Source organism: Mus pahari, chromosome 14 (genome assembly GCF_900095145.1).
Source record: "Mus pahari chromosome 14, PAHARI_EIJ_v1.1, whole genome shotgun sequence".
NCBI classification, from domain to species: domain Eukaryota; kingdom Metazoa; phylum Chordata; class Mammalia; order Rodentia; family Muridae; genus Mus; species Mus pahari.
The window spans coordinates 83420107-83434216 of NC_034603.1; the positions used below are offsets into that span (position 1 = coordinate 83420107).

General features: G+C 47.3%; 1 protein-coding gene across 1 annotated transcript in view; it reads right to left on the reverse strand.

Annotated features, from left to right (window-relative positions):
* Positions 1 to 14110, reverse strand: part of Srp68 (signal recognition particle 68) — a 27387-nt gene that overhangs the window by 11328 nt on the left and 1949 nt on the right. Inside the window, exons 2-8 of the mRNA XM_021211457.2 lie at positions 13574 to 13640; positions 9965 to 10078; positions 8691 to 8886; positions 6579 to 6661; positions 6201 to 6310; positions 5104 to 5186; positions 4069 to 4209 (exon numbers count right to left, since the gene is read on the reverse strand). Coding sequence (XP_021067116.1) covers positions 4069 to 4209; positions 5104 to 5186; positions 6201 to 6310; positions 6579 to 6661; positions 8691 to 8886; positions 9965 to 10078; positions 13574 to 13640 — 794 coding nt within the window. The remainder of the gene's footprint in view (positions 1 to 4068; positions 4210 to 5103; positions 5187 to 6200; positions 6311 to 6578; positions 6662 to 8690; positions 8887 to 9964; positions 10079 to 13573; positions 13641 to 14110) is intronic.

Here is a 14110-nt window from a genome sequence, read left to right on the forward strand (position 1 = left end):
ACACCAGAACTCTAAGCCTCATCACTGCCTCTGCGGTCGCCTTGGCACCAGAGTGCTGAGGACAAACTTCCAATGTCCCCATGTCCTATGTCTCAGTAAGGATTTATGAAGATATTCCACAACAACCAAAGAAAAGGTATGTCTGAAGGGAAGGACTCGGTAGGATGTTTTCCACGTGCCGCCCACGATGCCGAGTGACTCAGAGACCACCAGTATCTGAGAACTTGCCATGGATCTTCCTGCCTAGGGCAAAATGTCTCCAAACAGGAAGTCTTCATATATTCACGGCTCTCGTTTACTCCAGAACCTATACTTGATGCCAAGATGTCTCCCAAAGGGAGACACGCCTTTCAACATGCAGGGGCAGGACTCCACTCCACATCTCAGCCTGCCACATCTGCTACCGAGCCAGTACTCAATGGCACACTCCCTGCATAGGAACATGTGGCCCGGCTGGACCCTGTTCCCGGTGTGTCAATGGCAGTGTCTGGAGCCTGGAAATGATGACCTGCCTGCTCGTCTCAATCAACGGACCTCCTCTGGGTCAGCCAGTGCAGGGACACCTCGCCACAGTGTCTCCCGCTATTACAGACACTGCTGGGTTGTTTTCACTGGTCGACAGGAATCTTGGGGAGATGGTGGTGTGTGACTAAGAGACACACAGGCAAGCCTGGCCACATTCCCCACCACACCCACAGAATTATGGGGATCGGAACCAAGTCTCACCCAACCTGAGAGAGGTTCAGAAGAAAAAAAAGACAAGGAAATAAAGAAAGGTTGGGGTTTTGTTGTTTCTTTCCTGTAAAAAAAAAAAAAGGGCTTGTGGGGGAGGGGGGGTGCTGGAGAGACGGTTCAGTGGTTAAGAGCACTGACTGCTCTTCCAGAGGTCCTGAGTTCAATTCCTAGCAAACACCATCACACAACCATCTGTAATGGGATCCAATGCTCTCTTCTGGTGTGTCTGAAGACAGCTACAGTGTACTCACATACATGAAATAAATAAATCTTTAATAAAAAAAATTGAAAACTTTATTTTAAAAATGGGGGTAGGGGTAGGAAGATAAACGCTTGTCCATTCTACTCAGACTCCAAGACTATGGGTCACCTGGTGACAGGGAGCCTAGTCCAATCATTGGGACTCGAATGGTAGGAGGAGGGGACTGACTTTGTTCTCAGGTTGTCCTCTGACCCAGCTGTGTGCTGTGGGACACACATCTCTCCATTCCCCACAAAAATAAATATAACAAACAAAATAAAAACAGGTTTGTTGGAATCCCCCCAACCCCCAGAATTGAATGGGGCATAAATGATCAAGCACACAAATGTTTAAAGTCTCTCAAAACGAGCTGCCCTAAAACAACCTCATAGCACCACTGCTGGTGACCACTAAGGACTGAATAAGGATTAAGACGATAAAACGACAGCCGCATTGGAGGAACAACAATAGAACTAACCAGTACCCCCAGAGCTCCCAGGGACTAAACCACCAACCAAAGAGTACACACGGAGGGACTCATGGCTCTAGGTATATATGAAGCAGAGGATGGCCTAGTCGGACATCAATGGGAGGAGAGGCCCTTGGTCTCGAGAAGGCTCTATGCCCCAGTGTAGGGGATGCCAGGGCCAGGAAGCAGGAGTGGGTGGGTTGGTGCGCAGGGGGAGGAGGGAGTGTTTTTGGGGGGGAAACCAGGAAAGGGGATAACATTTAAAATGTAAATAGAAAATATCCAATAAAGTAAAACAAACAAACAAAAAGAATATAAAAAAAAAGACTATAAAATGAAGCCAGGCGTGGTGACACATGCCTTTAGTCCCAGCGCTAGTGAGGCAGAGGCAGGTGGATCTCTGTGAGTTTGAGGCCAGCCTGGTCTACATAGCAAGTTCCAGGGCAGCCAGGGCTACACAGAAACAAACAAAACAAATGAGCGCGTGCGTGTGCGCGTGCACACACACACAGAGCACATTAGACAGCAGGAATGAAGGATGGCATATTTTATCTCTCCAGTTACTTCTCCCTTCCACTGTCCGCTGCTGTTTCAGGATTTCTATGCCAGGAAGATCGCTAGTGGGAAGAAATCAGCTAGGGCTACCAAAATGGCATTCTATTTCCCAGACAGTGGAGGGACCATATCAACTGAAATATCAAACACTGAAATTAAGTAGCCTGCACCTCTAAGGTGGAAGGAAGGAACTAACTCCTTCTAAGATGTCCTGACTTCCATATGTGTACATATGGCCCCACGCATGGTAAGGAAATAAAATATAATAAAAGTTTAAAACTTAAGACAGTGTTCTTGCCAGGCGTGGTGGTGCACGCCTTTAATCCCAGCACTCTGGAGGCAGAGGCAGGTGGATTTCTGAGTTCGAGGCCAGCCTGGTCTACAGAGTGAGTTCCAGGACAGCCAGGGCTACACAGAGAAACCCTGTCTCAAAAAACAAAAAAAAAAAAAAAAAAAAAAAAAAAAGACAGTGTTCTTAGTTTGAAATCTATTTTCAATAGTAATTAAAAACAGAAAAAAACCCTTTGATCCCAGCACTCAGAAGGCAGACACAGGCAGGTCTCTGGGAGTTCGAGGCCAGCCTGGTCTACAAAGCAAGTTCCAGAACACCATTTGCTACACAGAAATCTGTCTCAAAAAGCCAAAAAAGCAGGCAGGGAGAAAGTCAGGTGTGACCCCACACTTTAATCCCAGCATTCAGGAGGCACAGGCAGGCGGGCACTGTGAGTCTGAAGCCAGCCTGGCCAGCAAGTTCCAGGCCTCAGAATGAGAGCCTACTTCAAACAGAACCAATCATGGGGCAGGGCTAAGGTGGAGAGCTCTATGGAGGAGCAACTGCCTCGCAGGCGCTAGGGTCTGGGTCTGACCTCAGCCCTGAAAAACTGGACCCAACCAGAAAACAAAACCTCTTCCTGGAGCAAAGCTTTGAGGTCCATCACTTAAGATGCTACAACCATGTGCAATGTGAGTCTGATAACAGATAACATGCAGGCTTTAAGAGGCATACCTGCTATTATCTGCTTGATGAGACAGACAGAACATATTTATTTCACTCTATAAACACACAATTAAACTCCTGACTTAAACAAACTGACAACAGTTGGCTAGATTTTCTTTTTTATTTACTTGAGACTCTACTGTGGTCACTTTACTTTTTTTCTTCCCGAAGTCATCAAAATCTTGGTCAATCCTGAACGGCCTTTTCCTCCTGGTGCTAGGGACTGGTCTGAGGTCTCCAGCATGAGTATGCTTGCTGCCCACGCTGCACCCCAGCCCAAGCTGCTTAACCAGTGTCTATCCAGATGTCAGCCCTTAGTCCAAACACTTGTTTGTGTGAGCCCACTCACAAAATAAAGCAACGTAAAAAACTAGAGTTGTCCTTCCAGTACTGTTGTGTCACTCTGCTTTACGCAAAGGAAAACGGTGGCAGAGCAGAATACAGCACAGGCTGGCACATAAGGAAATCCTTCAATTGCTTAAAAAGCTGCTTCCCACCCAGGCAGCCTCGGCGGGAAGTCCTGCTAGGTCTGGGTGTCTAACATCCTCATAGACACGGGTAGCAGTACAAGCTCAGTAGGTGCCAAGCTTTCGCAACTCCTGACCGGAGAAGGCAATGTACCCCGCTGTTTTAAAGGACACCCTTCACCTCCTGTGGAGGAGCTCTAAAGGGCCTCACTGTTGCCTCAGGAGTACTCTGGGATCCCTATCTTTGGGGCGACATCTGCTTGTTCACCGCCACAAGCAGGTAATTATGTCAATAAGTAGCTTCAAGTACAGCTCTGCATGACCATTACGTGCAGACCGCATACAGAACCAGATATTCTGGTTCACCTGGGCTCTTGTGAACGGCCCAGGAATGAGGGGTGGCCCTGAGGGCAAGGAGGTAGGGACAGCAGGTCAGACTCCAGGAGCCTGACAGCAGTGCCCCTGCCACTCCAGCGTGACCCTCTGCGGTGAGCCAGCCTCTTTGAGCTCCTTTTCCCATGACTGTCACTGTAAATCTACCCTATAAATGTAACCCCTTCATACCTAACTTCACAGAGGCGAGCACCACGGGTCCCCTCCTCACCTGGACAATGGCGGCCTCATTGTCGGCCAGTCCCAGTAAGAAGATCCTCACTTTGTCAATCTTCACGGGGACCGTCCGGCCTCTCCACTCCACCTCACTCATGGTCGCCGCCTGCTTGGCTCGAGTCTGAGTGATCAAGGCCTGCACAGGAGTTTAGGTCAGAGCTTTAGCAGTTGCTCTTCCCCAAGTTTTTAAATTTCTTACTTATTCTATTTTTTTTTTAAAGATTTATTTATTTATTATATGTAAGTACACTGTAGCTGTCTTCAGACACTCCAGAAGAGGGCGTCAGATCTTGTTAAAGATGGTTATGAGTCACCATGTGGTTGCTGGGATTTGAACTCCGGACGTTCGGAAGAGCAGTCGGGTGCTCTTACCCACTGAGTCATCCCACCAGCCCTCTTCCTTTTTCTATGCATCTATGTTACTTGTTCAGGGAGAAAATAGGGTGCCAGATATAATGGCTCACAGCTATAATCCCAACACTTATAAGGCTGAGGCAAGAGGACTACCATGAGTTCAAGGTCAGCATAGGTTATAGAATGAGCCACCGACACACACACACACACACACACACACACACACACACACACACACACACGTGTATTACGTTAATGTGTAAATATTTAGGGAAAAAGGTTCCAGGAGTGGTGGCATACAACGTAATCCCAGCACTCAGGATGCAGAAGCAGGTGGATTTCTATGAGTTCAAGGACAGCCTGACCTGACCAACATCGCAGGATCCAGACCAGCCAGGGGCACAGTTATAAATCAGTGCCGTGACATGTGCCTTTGATGGTGCTCAGGAGGCAGAGCTAAACAGATCTCTGTGATCTGTAGGCCAGCCAGAATTATAGAAAAAAGGCCAAAATACAACACACACACACACACACACACACACACACACTGACAGTAAACATACATAGAAGTTAAATACTTAAAATATTTAAGGCACATCTTAATGTAGACACAGCTATAAATATACATACGAGAATAGTAAATATAAATATCCCCAGGGACTGGATTACGCATTACCTCAAGTTTTTCAGCAAGGAGCCCCTCTGTGCCCCCAGACCTCAGTCTCATCTGCATGAGCTCATTGATAGCTGACTGGTCCCCTGGGAGAGAAAGAGAAGGGAAGGGGATCCTTTAGGGCTTTGTGCCTTTGTGACAAGCCCTCCATTTAGTCCAGACCGACAGTTCCTCCCCTGTAGTGAAATGGAACACACTCCCTTCCCTTCCCTCCGCACCGTCGGCTCGAAGAGGACTCTGTTCCAAATGAGCCTGACTGGAACCTCGGGAACACTGCTAACAGCGTGGGCACACATCCTCACACTGGTCTAAGTTCTCAAGGGCTCAATGGCAAGCTGAGCCCTAAGCCTAGCTGTGGGCTTTGAGAAACTAGGGGATGTTAATGCAGGCTCAACTGTACAACAGCACTGCCACGGGGCAGCAGACAGCTCAGCAGTGAGAGCATTCGCTGCTCTTATAGAGATCCAGGGATCTGTCACCCTCCTCAGACCTCTTTAGGCAATGCATGCACACGGCACACATAAACCCGAACAGGCACAGAGACACAATATTAACATCTTTCAGGGAGACAATGGGAGGGAGGTTGTGAGGTTCGGGCTCAGGGAGAACATGAAAATTCTCTAATCGTTCACTTAGCTTTACTGTATACCTGAAACGTCTCCAAAAATGTAACATAACATTGGCTGGAAATTCTAAACTGCTCTTGGGGACTGGAGAAGATAAAGGGATGCAAAAAGAAGCCAGACAGCCAAGGTGTCAAAGACAGCTCTTCATCAGTGTCTCCTGTGTGTGTGTGTGTGTGTGTGTGTGTGTGTGAATAACACAGTATACATCAGACAGCTCTACTATTACTATCATTAGATCTAAGGCTAACCCAGCTGTAGTGTGTGGTGCCTACCCTTAATCCTAGCACTTGGGAGGCAGAGACAGGGGGTCTCTATGAGTGTGAGGCCAGCCTTGTCTACATGGTAAAACCCAAAACAAACAAGCAAACAAACAAACAAACACTCTCAGGACATGGCTAGACGCTGAAACACAGGGACAGTCACCCAAGCCTCCCAGCAAGCCCAGTGAGGTGAGAAGCACCAGAGCCCGCTCACCAATGTTGTATGCACAGTAGCGGATGTTGGGCGAGATCTCCTCTACACGCTGGTTGTACAGCACAGCCTGCTCCTCTGTGAATGCACTGGCTAGCTTCTCATAGATAGTTCTGCGAGCAAAGAGATGTCAGGCATTCTTAAAATATGGAAGCTGTATTTTAAAAGAAAACCCAGGAAAACCATGCGGTCAAAACCAAAACACAGCACTTTGAGGGCATTTGCTGAGCACGGGAGGGGAGTGGCGGAGGGGAGTGGCGCACTCTAAGGACAAAAGGGAGAAACAAAACGTCCCAGCTTTGGAGACGCCAGGGCAGGGTTCTGCAGCCGGACTGCGGCTGAAACTGAGAGCAGCCGTCATTTCTGGACCGGAGGACTTACTTGCATTTGTTAAAAGCCTCAATGGCAGCTTTCCACTCTTGATGTTCAAAGCGCAACATCCCTGAGAGGTAAGCCGTGTAAGCCTGCGAGAGAACGGAGAGGCCAATAAGCAACGGACTTTTCAGATTTGTCTTGTTGCTTTTGGGGTGCTATGGAAGGAACCCAGACTTCTGTGAATACTAGGCAGGTGCTTGACCACTAAGCTTCATGCTTAGCCTACAAAGAACTGCTTCAGCACAAAGAACCAATGTTCTGGCCCCATGTGCACATTGCCTTCTAACTATGGTGGCCCATGCACAGTGGCTCTCCCTCTCTCCCTCTTTCTTTTCCAGAGACGTACAGCTTCCCACTATGCAGCTCTAGCTGGCCTTGAATGCACAGAGTTCCACCTGCCTCTGCCTCCTGAGGACTTGGGACGAAAGGTGAGCACCACCCTGCTTTGGAATCAGACTGACTTTTCTTTCTTATTCAAATGTGTGTGGGTGTTTTGCCAGCATATAGGTCTATGTACCGAATGTGTGCCTGGTGCCCAGAGACAGCATCACAGCCCCTGCAACAGGAGTTAGAGACAGCTGTGAGCTGCCACGCTGGGGCTGGGAATTGAACCCAGGACCTCTGGAAGAGCAGCCAGTGCTCTAACCACTGAGTCATCTCTCCAGGACCATCAAGTTGACTTTTAAAGAGAAAAACTTACTAAAATGAGAAAGTGTAATACATATAGGTAACTTTTACGGTTCACTTCTTCCCAGGAAAGAACTTCAAAACAAAGGATACCCAGGACACAGCTCAGGACAGAGCAGTGAACTCCACAGGACACTGGGCACAGCTCAGGACAGAGCACTGCACTCCACAGGACACTGGGCACAGCCCAGGACAGAGCACTGCACTCCACAGGACACTGCTCACTTCATTTAATAACCAGTCTCTAGAGCATCACATAAGCATCAGAGGCTCAGCACTGGGCCTTGGCGTAGGTAAGTGTTGCTGTGAGAGCCTCAGTTTGATCCCTGGAACCCAAATCCCAACCATTTTCTCCCACAAGCGTGTCATCCCACACCCACACCCCAGAGGCAGTAGTCATTTTCCTTCAGTTTCAACACTGCCAGGCATGACAGTGCATACCTTAAAATCCTCCAGTATTCAATAGACTGAGGCAGGGGAGTGTGACTCTGATTCCACTGGATGGAAAGTCTGCACTCTTCCACGTGAGTATAATCTTGGCACTTGTTTAGCTTGGCTAGATGGTTGAGTGCAGGTTAAGCCTGGACTATGTAAGGCCCAGTTTAAAAAAAACAAAAGTAGACCTGGAGAAACAGCTCAGCAGTTAAGAGAGTTAAGGCAGCTGGCTGCTCTTCCAGGGGACCCAGGCTCAATTCCTCACACCCATATGGCAGCTCACAACCGTCTGTAACTCAGAACCAACACTCTCTACTGACCTCCAGGGGTACAAGTTACACATGTCCTATACAGACATCCATGTAAGTAAAATAGCTACACATGAAATAATTAAAAATAGGGCTGGAGAGATGGTTCAGCAGTTAAGAGCAATGACTGCTCTTCCAGAGATCCTGAGTTCGATTCCCAGCAACTACATGGCGGCTCACAACCATCTGTAATGGAATCTGATGCCCTTGTTTGGTGTGCATACATAAAATAAATAAATTTTTAAAAAAATAATTAAAACAAAACCAAGTTGAATATAAGCTTTACTGTCTCTCACTTCCAGCATGCACTTAGAGTGTAGACATGCAGGCAAAAGCTACACATACCAGATAACTTAAAAATATTGAGCATAACCTATATTATATATCATCTTTAAAAAAATTCATTGCCAAAAATATTCCTGGGAGCTTTTCCAGATATAAAATATAAACTTTTCTACCTACTCAATAAAAGAAGCCTGATTTTTATTAAAAGACTAGAACTAATAAAAAACAAAAAACTAAAAAATAAGATACACTAACTTAGCCCTTCAAAGAAAAATCAGAACTATAGCTCAGTGGTAGAGTCTGTGCCTAGTAAGACACTGCTCCGTTTAGTTGCATTTTGTTTTGAAGTCATGTGTCTCATTTCCACAATGAGGTAAACCTGGATGATCGTTATGACAACAACCTGAGCCTCTAGCTTGGTCTTGGCATCCACTCGGCTGCTCTCACACAAGCGCTCCAGCTCCTCCGCATGCTTCACGGCTTTGCGAAGGCGAGACAGCAAGTGAAACCGTTTCCGGGGCTCGGTGTTGGCTTCCTGTTTGAGCTGCATGGCGTAGCTCCAGGCTCGTTCTGCATCCATCAGCACCAGCAGCAAGTATCTACAGCAGAGAGCTGGGAGAGTGAACAAGGGCCGGTACCGGACCCAGTGCGTTCTGAGGTACAGTGTGCACTTACCTTTTCCCCTTCCTCCCGCCCCTCCCTCAGGACTCCTCCCACAACAGGTCTCAAGTCAGCACCTCTGGCACCATCCAGGGCTACACCTCACAGTTACAGTCACTAGAGGGCATATCTCACTGAAAAGTCTCTACCACCTCAAGTTAGGCCGCCCCAGGAGCAGAACCCAGTCAGAAACAAGTGCTTAAGTGGTAGGAGGTTCTGTTGGCCATGGTGGCACCCACTGCTAACCCCTAGCACCTTGGCTAGATCGGCAAGGGCAAACCCTGGGGTAATGCTGTTTCTACTCCCCAGTACTGGGTTACCACCCAGCTTGTACTGTGGTGCCAGGTATCCAAACTCAAGTTCACGTTTGAATGCAAACACTGTACCAACAAGCTAACTCTCAGCCACAAAACTTCATACACACACAGGCAGCAAGAGAACCGTCTGGTCCGCACTGAAGCTCTAGGGACCCATTTCCTGGAGACACTCAATGAATATTATTTCACAGACTAAGCTTTCCTTGGGGGGAGAGGGGAGCAATTTGAGATAGGGTATCGAAGAGTTCATGTTCAATACCCTCTTCTAGTGTGTCTGAAGATAGCTATAGTGTGCTCATACACATAAAATAAACAAGTAAATCTTAAAAAATATTTAAAACCAAAAAACGAGAGAGCTCATGTTGCCTTCAAAATCACTAAGTAGTCAAGGACAACCCTGAACTCTTGGTCCTCCTGCCTCCCTTTCCCAAGCACTGGGAACACACACAGGTGTGTTTGCTGGCACATCCACCTTTTTGTGCTGCTGCAGATCATGGCCAGGCATGTGAGACAGGCTCTACCCCTACTGAACTACACCCCACCCCCAGCAACAGCTGCTGAGCAAGCTACTGCTGTCTCTTCACCTATATGTGCAGCTGCCCCACAGAGCTGCTCAGAGGGCCCATGAGAGGATTCAGGGGTGGGGTGCTGTCTGCCACCACTCAGGCTAGGTGTTGTAAGACGGACTTAGAGCCTGCACCTGTTATCAGTCAGCAGCTCCTCAGTTACTTTCTTCCCGGTGAATTTGTGTCTGTTCCCCATCTTAAAGTTGAGTGTTTTCCGGAGGCGTCTCTGTCTTCGAGAACAGTAGCCCCTGTGATGAAATACAAATGAGATCCAGTCAGCCAAGCTGATAGTACTTTGAACACAATACTCTATAATAAAGTAAGGGCAAAGTTCAGAGGACTGTTCATGGTGACCACTGACATCATGTCACCTGCCTAACAGCTAACACACACAAGCCAATGTGACTATCAGGACAGAATACAATTTCTACACATCCATAAATCATCTGACATAAAATGATCATATTTTCCTGCTTCTTGTTTTTTTATAGGGTCTAGCACTGTAGCACAAGCAGGCCTGGAGCTCACTAGATAGCCTAGGCTGGACCACAGATTTCAAGGCAATCGCCTGCCTCCATTTACCAAGTACTAAGAGTACACGTGCAAGCCACGTCTTGCTAAAAATACTTAAATATTGCCCCATTATCAGCTTTTTAAAAGATTCTTTTTTTTCTTAAATTTTTTTTATGTGTATGGGTATTTTGCCTACACTTATGCCTGTCCATCACCTGTTCGCTCTAGTACACTCAGAGGACAGAAAAGGAGTGTCAGGTCCCTTGGAGTTAGAGTGAGTTGTGAGCCATCATGTGGGTGGTGGGACTCAAACCTGAGTCCTCTGGAAGGGCAGTCAGTGCTCTAAACTGCTGAGCCACCACTCCAGCCCCACAATCACAGTCTTAAAGCTTCCAGGACACAGACTACTAAACACAGAGCCAGGCATGGCAGTGCACACACAACACTCAGAGATCGAGGCAGTAGGAGCAGGGGCTCTACACAGTCAGCCTGAGCTATGAGACTGTCTCAGAAAAGCCAAATCAATAAATAAATTAGGAAAGTCTAAAACTGAAATCTACCAAAATGCCCATGATACTTGCTTATCTCTAGGCTTAAAAAAAAAAAAAAAAAAAAAAAAGATTCATTCATTTTGGTTCCACTGTTGTAACAGCTTATAAATTCACATGCTATGTGGAACTCAAGAAAAGAAGGAAAGGAAGAGCCAGTTCTGTGCCTTGGATTGGAAAAAAAATACCAAATAAGGGGTGTGTCACTGTAGTCTTTGCCTAAAGAGAAGGAGATGGACATTCATTATGTAGCACACTGGAGTACAGTTCAACTTTTGTTGCTGGAAGAAAAAGAAAAGAGCATGAAAAACAGTCTATGGAGTGTGGCCTGCAGGAAGAGAGACAGTCTCTGTGGAGTGTGGCCTGCTGGAGAGCACAGCTGTGGAGTGGCAGCAGTTGTGGTGCCAGACAAGATCTGAGCTGCTCAAGTCCCCAACATAAGGACAGCGATAATCAGCATATGCTTACTAGCAACTATCAGCCTAGCGAGGCGCATTTCCATGAAAATCTGTAAGAAAGCCATGAGGTAGAGCTGGTCCCAACAGTCATCGAGTATAGCCTCATTAAACAACTGGGATGCGCAAGTCATGTGACTAGACGACAAACAAGCGCAGCCCTAAACAAGGGAGAGTGAGTTATGAATTCCCTCAGGAAGGGAGCCGCTCCACACAGGACTTTTCACAGGTCCCGCTGGTGCAGGAGTCTGGACTCCCTGAGAAAGGACACATGTGCTCAGGCAGACTCTCCCTGTAAGTGCAGAGAACCTCCTCAGCCCCTTGTTCTCCGCTCCACTCCACTCCACTCGGCCTCTAACCTTCCTGACTCTTCATAGGATGTCATCAGTGAGGCCCACATTGGGGCAGGGAGACGGCACGGTGGATAAAGGCATCTGCTACCATGCAGATGACCTGAGTTCCATCTTTGGGACTCACACGATGGAAGGAGAGAACCAACTTCCTCAGCTGCCCCCTCAACCTCAACATGTGTGCCTCAGCAAGCATGTACCATATACAAACACATGTGAACACAAAATAAATAAAGACACTGAAAAAGAAGTGAGTGGAGAGATGGCTGTGTGGTTAAGATCAGGTTCTGCTCTTCCAAAGGCCTGCGTTCAGTTCCCAGCAGCTCATCAGGTGGATCATAACTACCTCTAGCACTAACTCTAGTTCCAGGGGACCCAACACCTTCTTCTATACTCCACAGCACCTGCCCAGAAGAGGGCAGCAGACTCCCTGGAACTGGAGCTACAGGTGGCTGTGAGTCAATCTGTCAAGCCAGCCCAAGTCAGACTGTGAGATGCTGCCTCAAAGAAAAGCAGGATCTAGGGATGCACACAACAGCAGAGCTCAACCCCCAAGACAACAACTTGAGACTGGCAGGCATGGAGAGCCACACCTGTGCGACTACCATGTGGTAGGCTAACTTAAACAGATCCTAACTTAAGGTTAGCCTGGGCTACATAACAATTCGGAAGCCAGCCAGAATTATTTAGTAAGACTCTCTCAAAAAGCCAAACAATGAAACATGAGCCAGGTGCCCAACAGTACCAGAGCACCTGGCAGGCGACAAGAGCAAGCTGGAGGCCAGCGTGGGCAGCACAGATGCTAGCTCAGAACACCTAAGCCAGACACCGCATCTAAAACAGGTGTGCGCGCGAGGTGGGATCCGTATCTAAAACAGATGTGCACGCGAGGAGGTGGGATCTGTATCTAAAACAGATGTGCGCGCGAGGAGGTGGGAAGTAGCTCAGCAGTAAAGCTCTTCCATAATGACCTGGGCTCTATCCCCATAAAAATAAAGTTGCATTAGAAAAGGGCGCATTCTCATTCTAGAATATGCAAAAAGTGACTACAGGATACCTAGCAAGGTAAGGGGAGACTGGGGTCAGTTATGTCAAAGAGGCCACCTGAAAGGGTTTTCTTCAGACCAAGCCTGAGTCAATTTAAGCATCAAAATAATATTAGCTTGTAAGTCATAAAATCAATTGGACACTACAGAATATACATGAACATACTATGAGCCTAACAAGAATGCACATTCACAGGATTTCAAAGTTCTTTCTTATAAAATACTTAGAGGAGAGTGACTTTACAGGGAGCATATCCCAAACTCCTTAATCAAACACAAATAGACCTCAGCAAGCACTCAAACCACAAAAAAAAATGATTTTTATTCTTTATGTGTGTGAGTGTTTGCCTGAACATATGTCTGTACACTACATGCATGGAGTAGAGGCAGGGGCCAGATGAGAGCTTTCAACTCCCCCAGACTGGAATTCCACACATGGTTGTGAGCCACCTGGTGGTACTTGCTTTTTTTTTTTTTTTTGGNGGGGGNGTTTCCAGACAGGATTTCTCTGTATAGCCCTGGCTGTCCTGGAATTCACTCTGTAGACCAGGCTGGCCTCAAACTCAGAAATCCGCCTGCCTCTGCCTCCCGAGTGCTGGAATTAAAGGTGTGCGCCACCACCGCCCAGCTCTCTGGTGCTTTTCACGCTGAGCCATCTCTCCAGCCCTCGTAAAATGTTAAACTTAGAATACATACCTTTTGAAGATGCAGTATAATGCTGAACCATCTAGGTACATTTTCTCATATAGCAGAGTGAGCAGGAGATTAACAAAGGCAGCTACGTTAGAAAATGCCACAATTACTGCCACTCATGGTGTGCAGGACACTGACCTGTACCGCTGGAAGTCTCCGTGCCGTAAGCCATGCTGCTGCTGCGACTCCTTAATGATCTGCAGAACTAGAGCCTAGGTCAAGGAAAAGCTTCCGGCAGTGAGAACCCAGCAGGTCAGGCTCTGAACCAACAGCACACTGAACTTCTGCAGGAGCCCAAGGGTGGTAGCCATGGATCCTTTTGTAAATTTCCAATCGCTACTTTATCAAAGCACAAGGCTAAGTTTATACTTTGTGAACTGTCCCAACTGTTACTATTTTCGACAGAAAGAGAGGGCAGTGCTGGTAGGGAGTCTCAAACCCAGCAGATTAAATTAGCCCTGGTGTTCTAAATGCTGCCTCCGAGGTGTCCACCTGGATCTCACACATCACCCATGCAAGGAGACTCCAGTTCTAAATGTCAGGTTCTAACTACACAGCTATATGCTGCCGCCAGTGCTTGCCAAATTGACAACAGCTGTAACGCTCGAAATCTATGATCAGCACGTGTCAACCAAGATACAGATACACCAATTTCCATAAAAAAAAAAAAAAAAA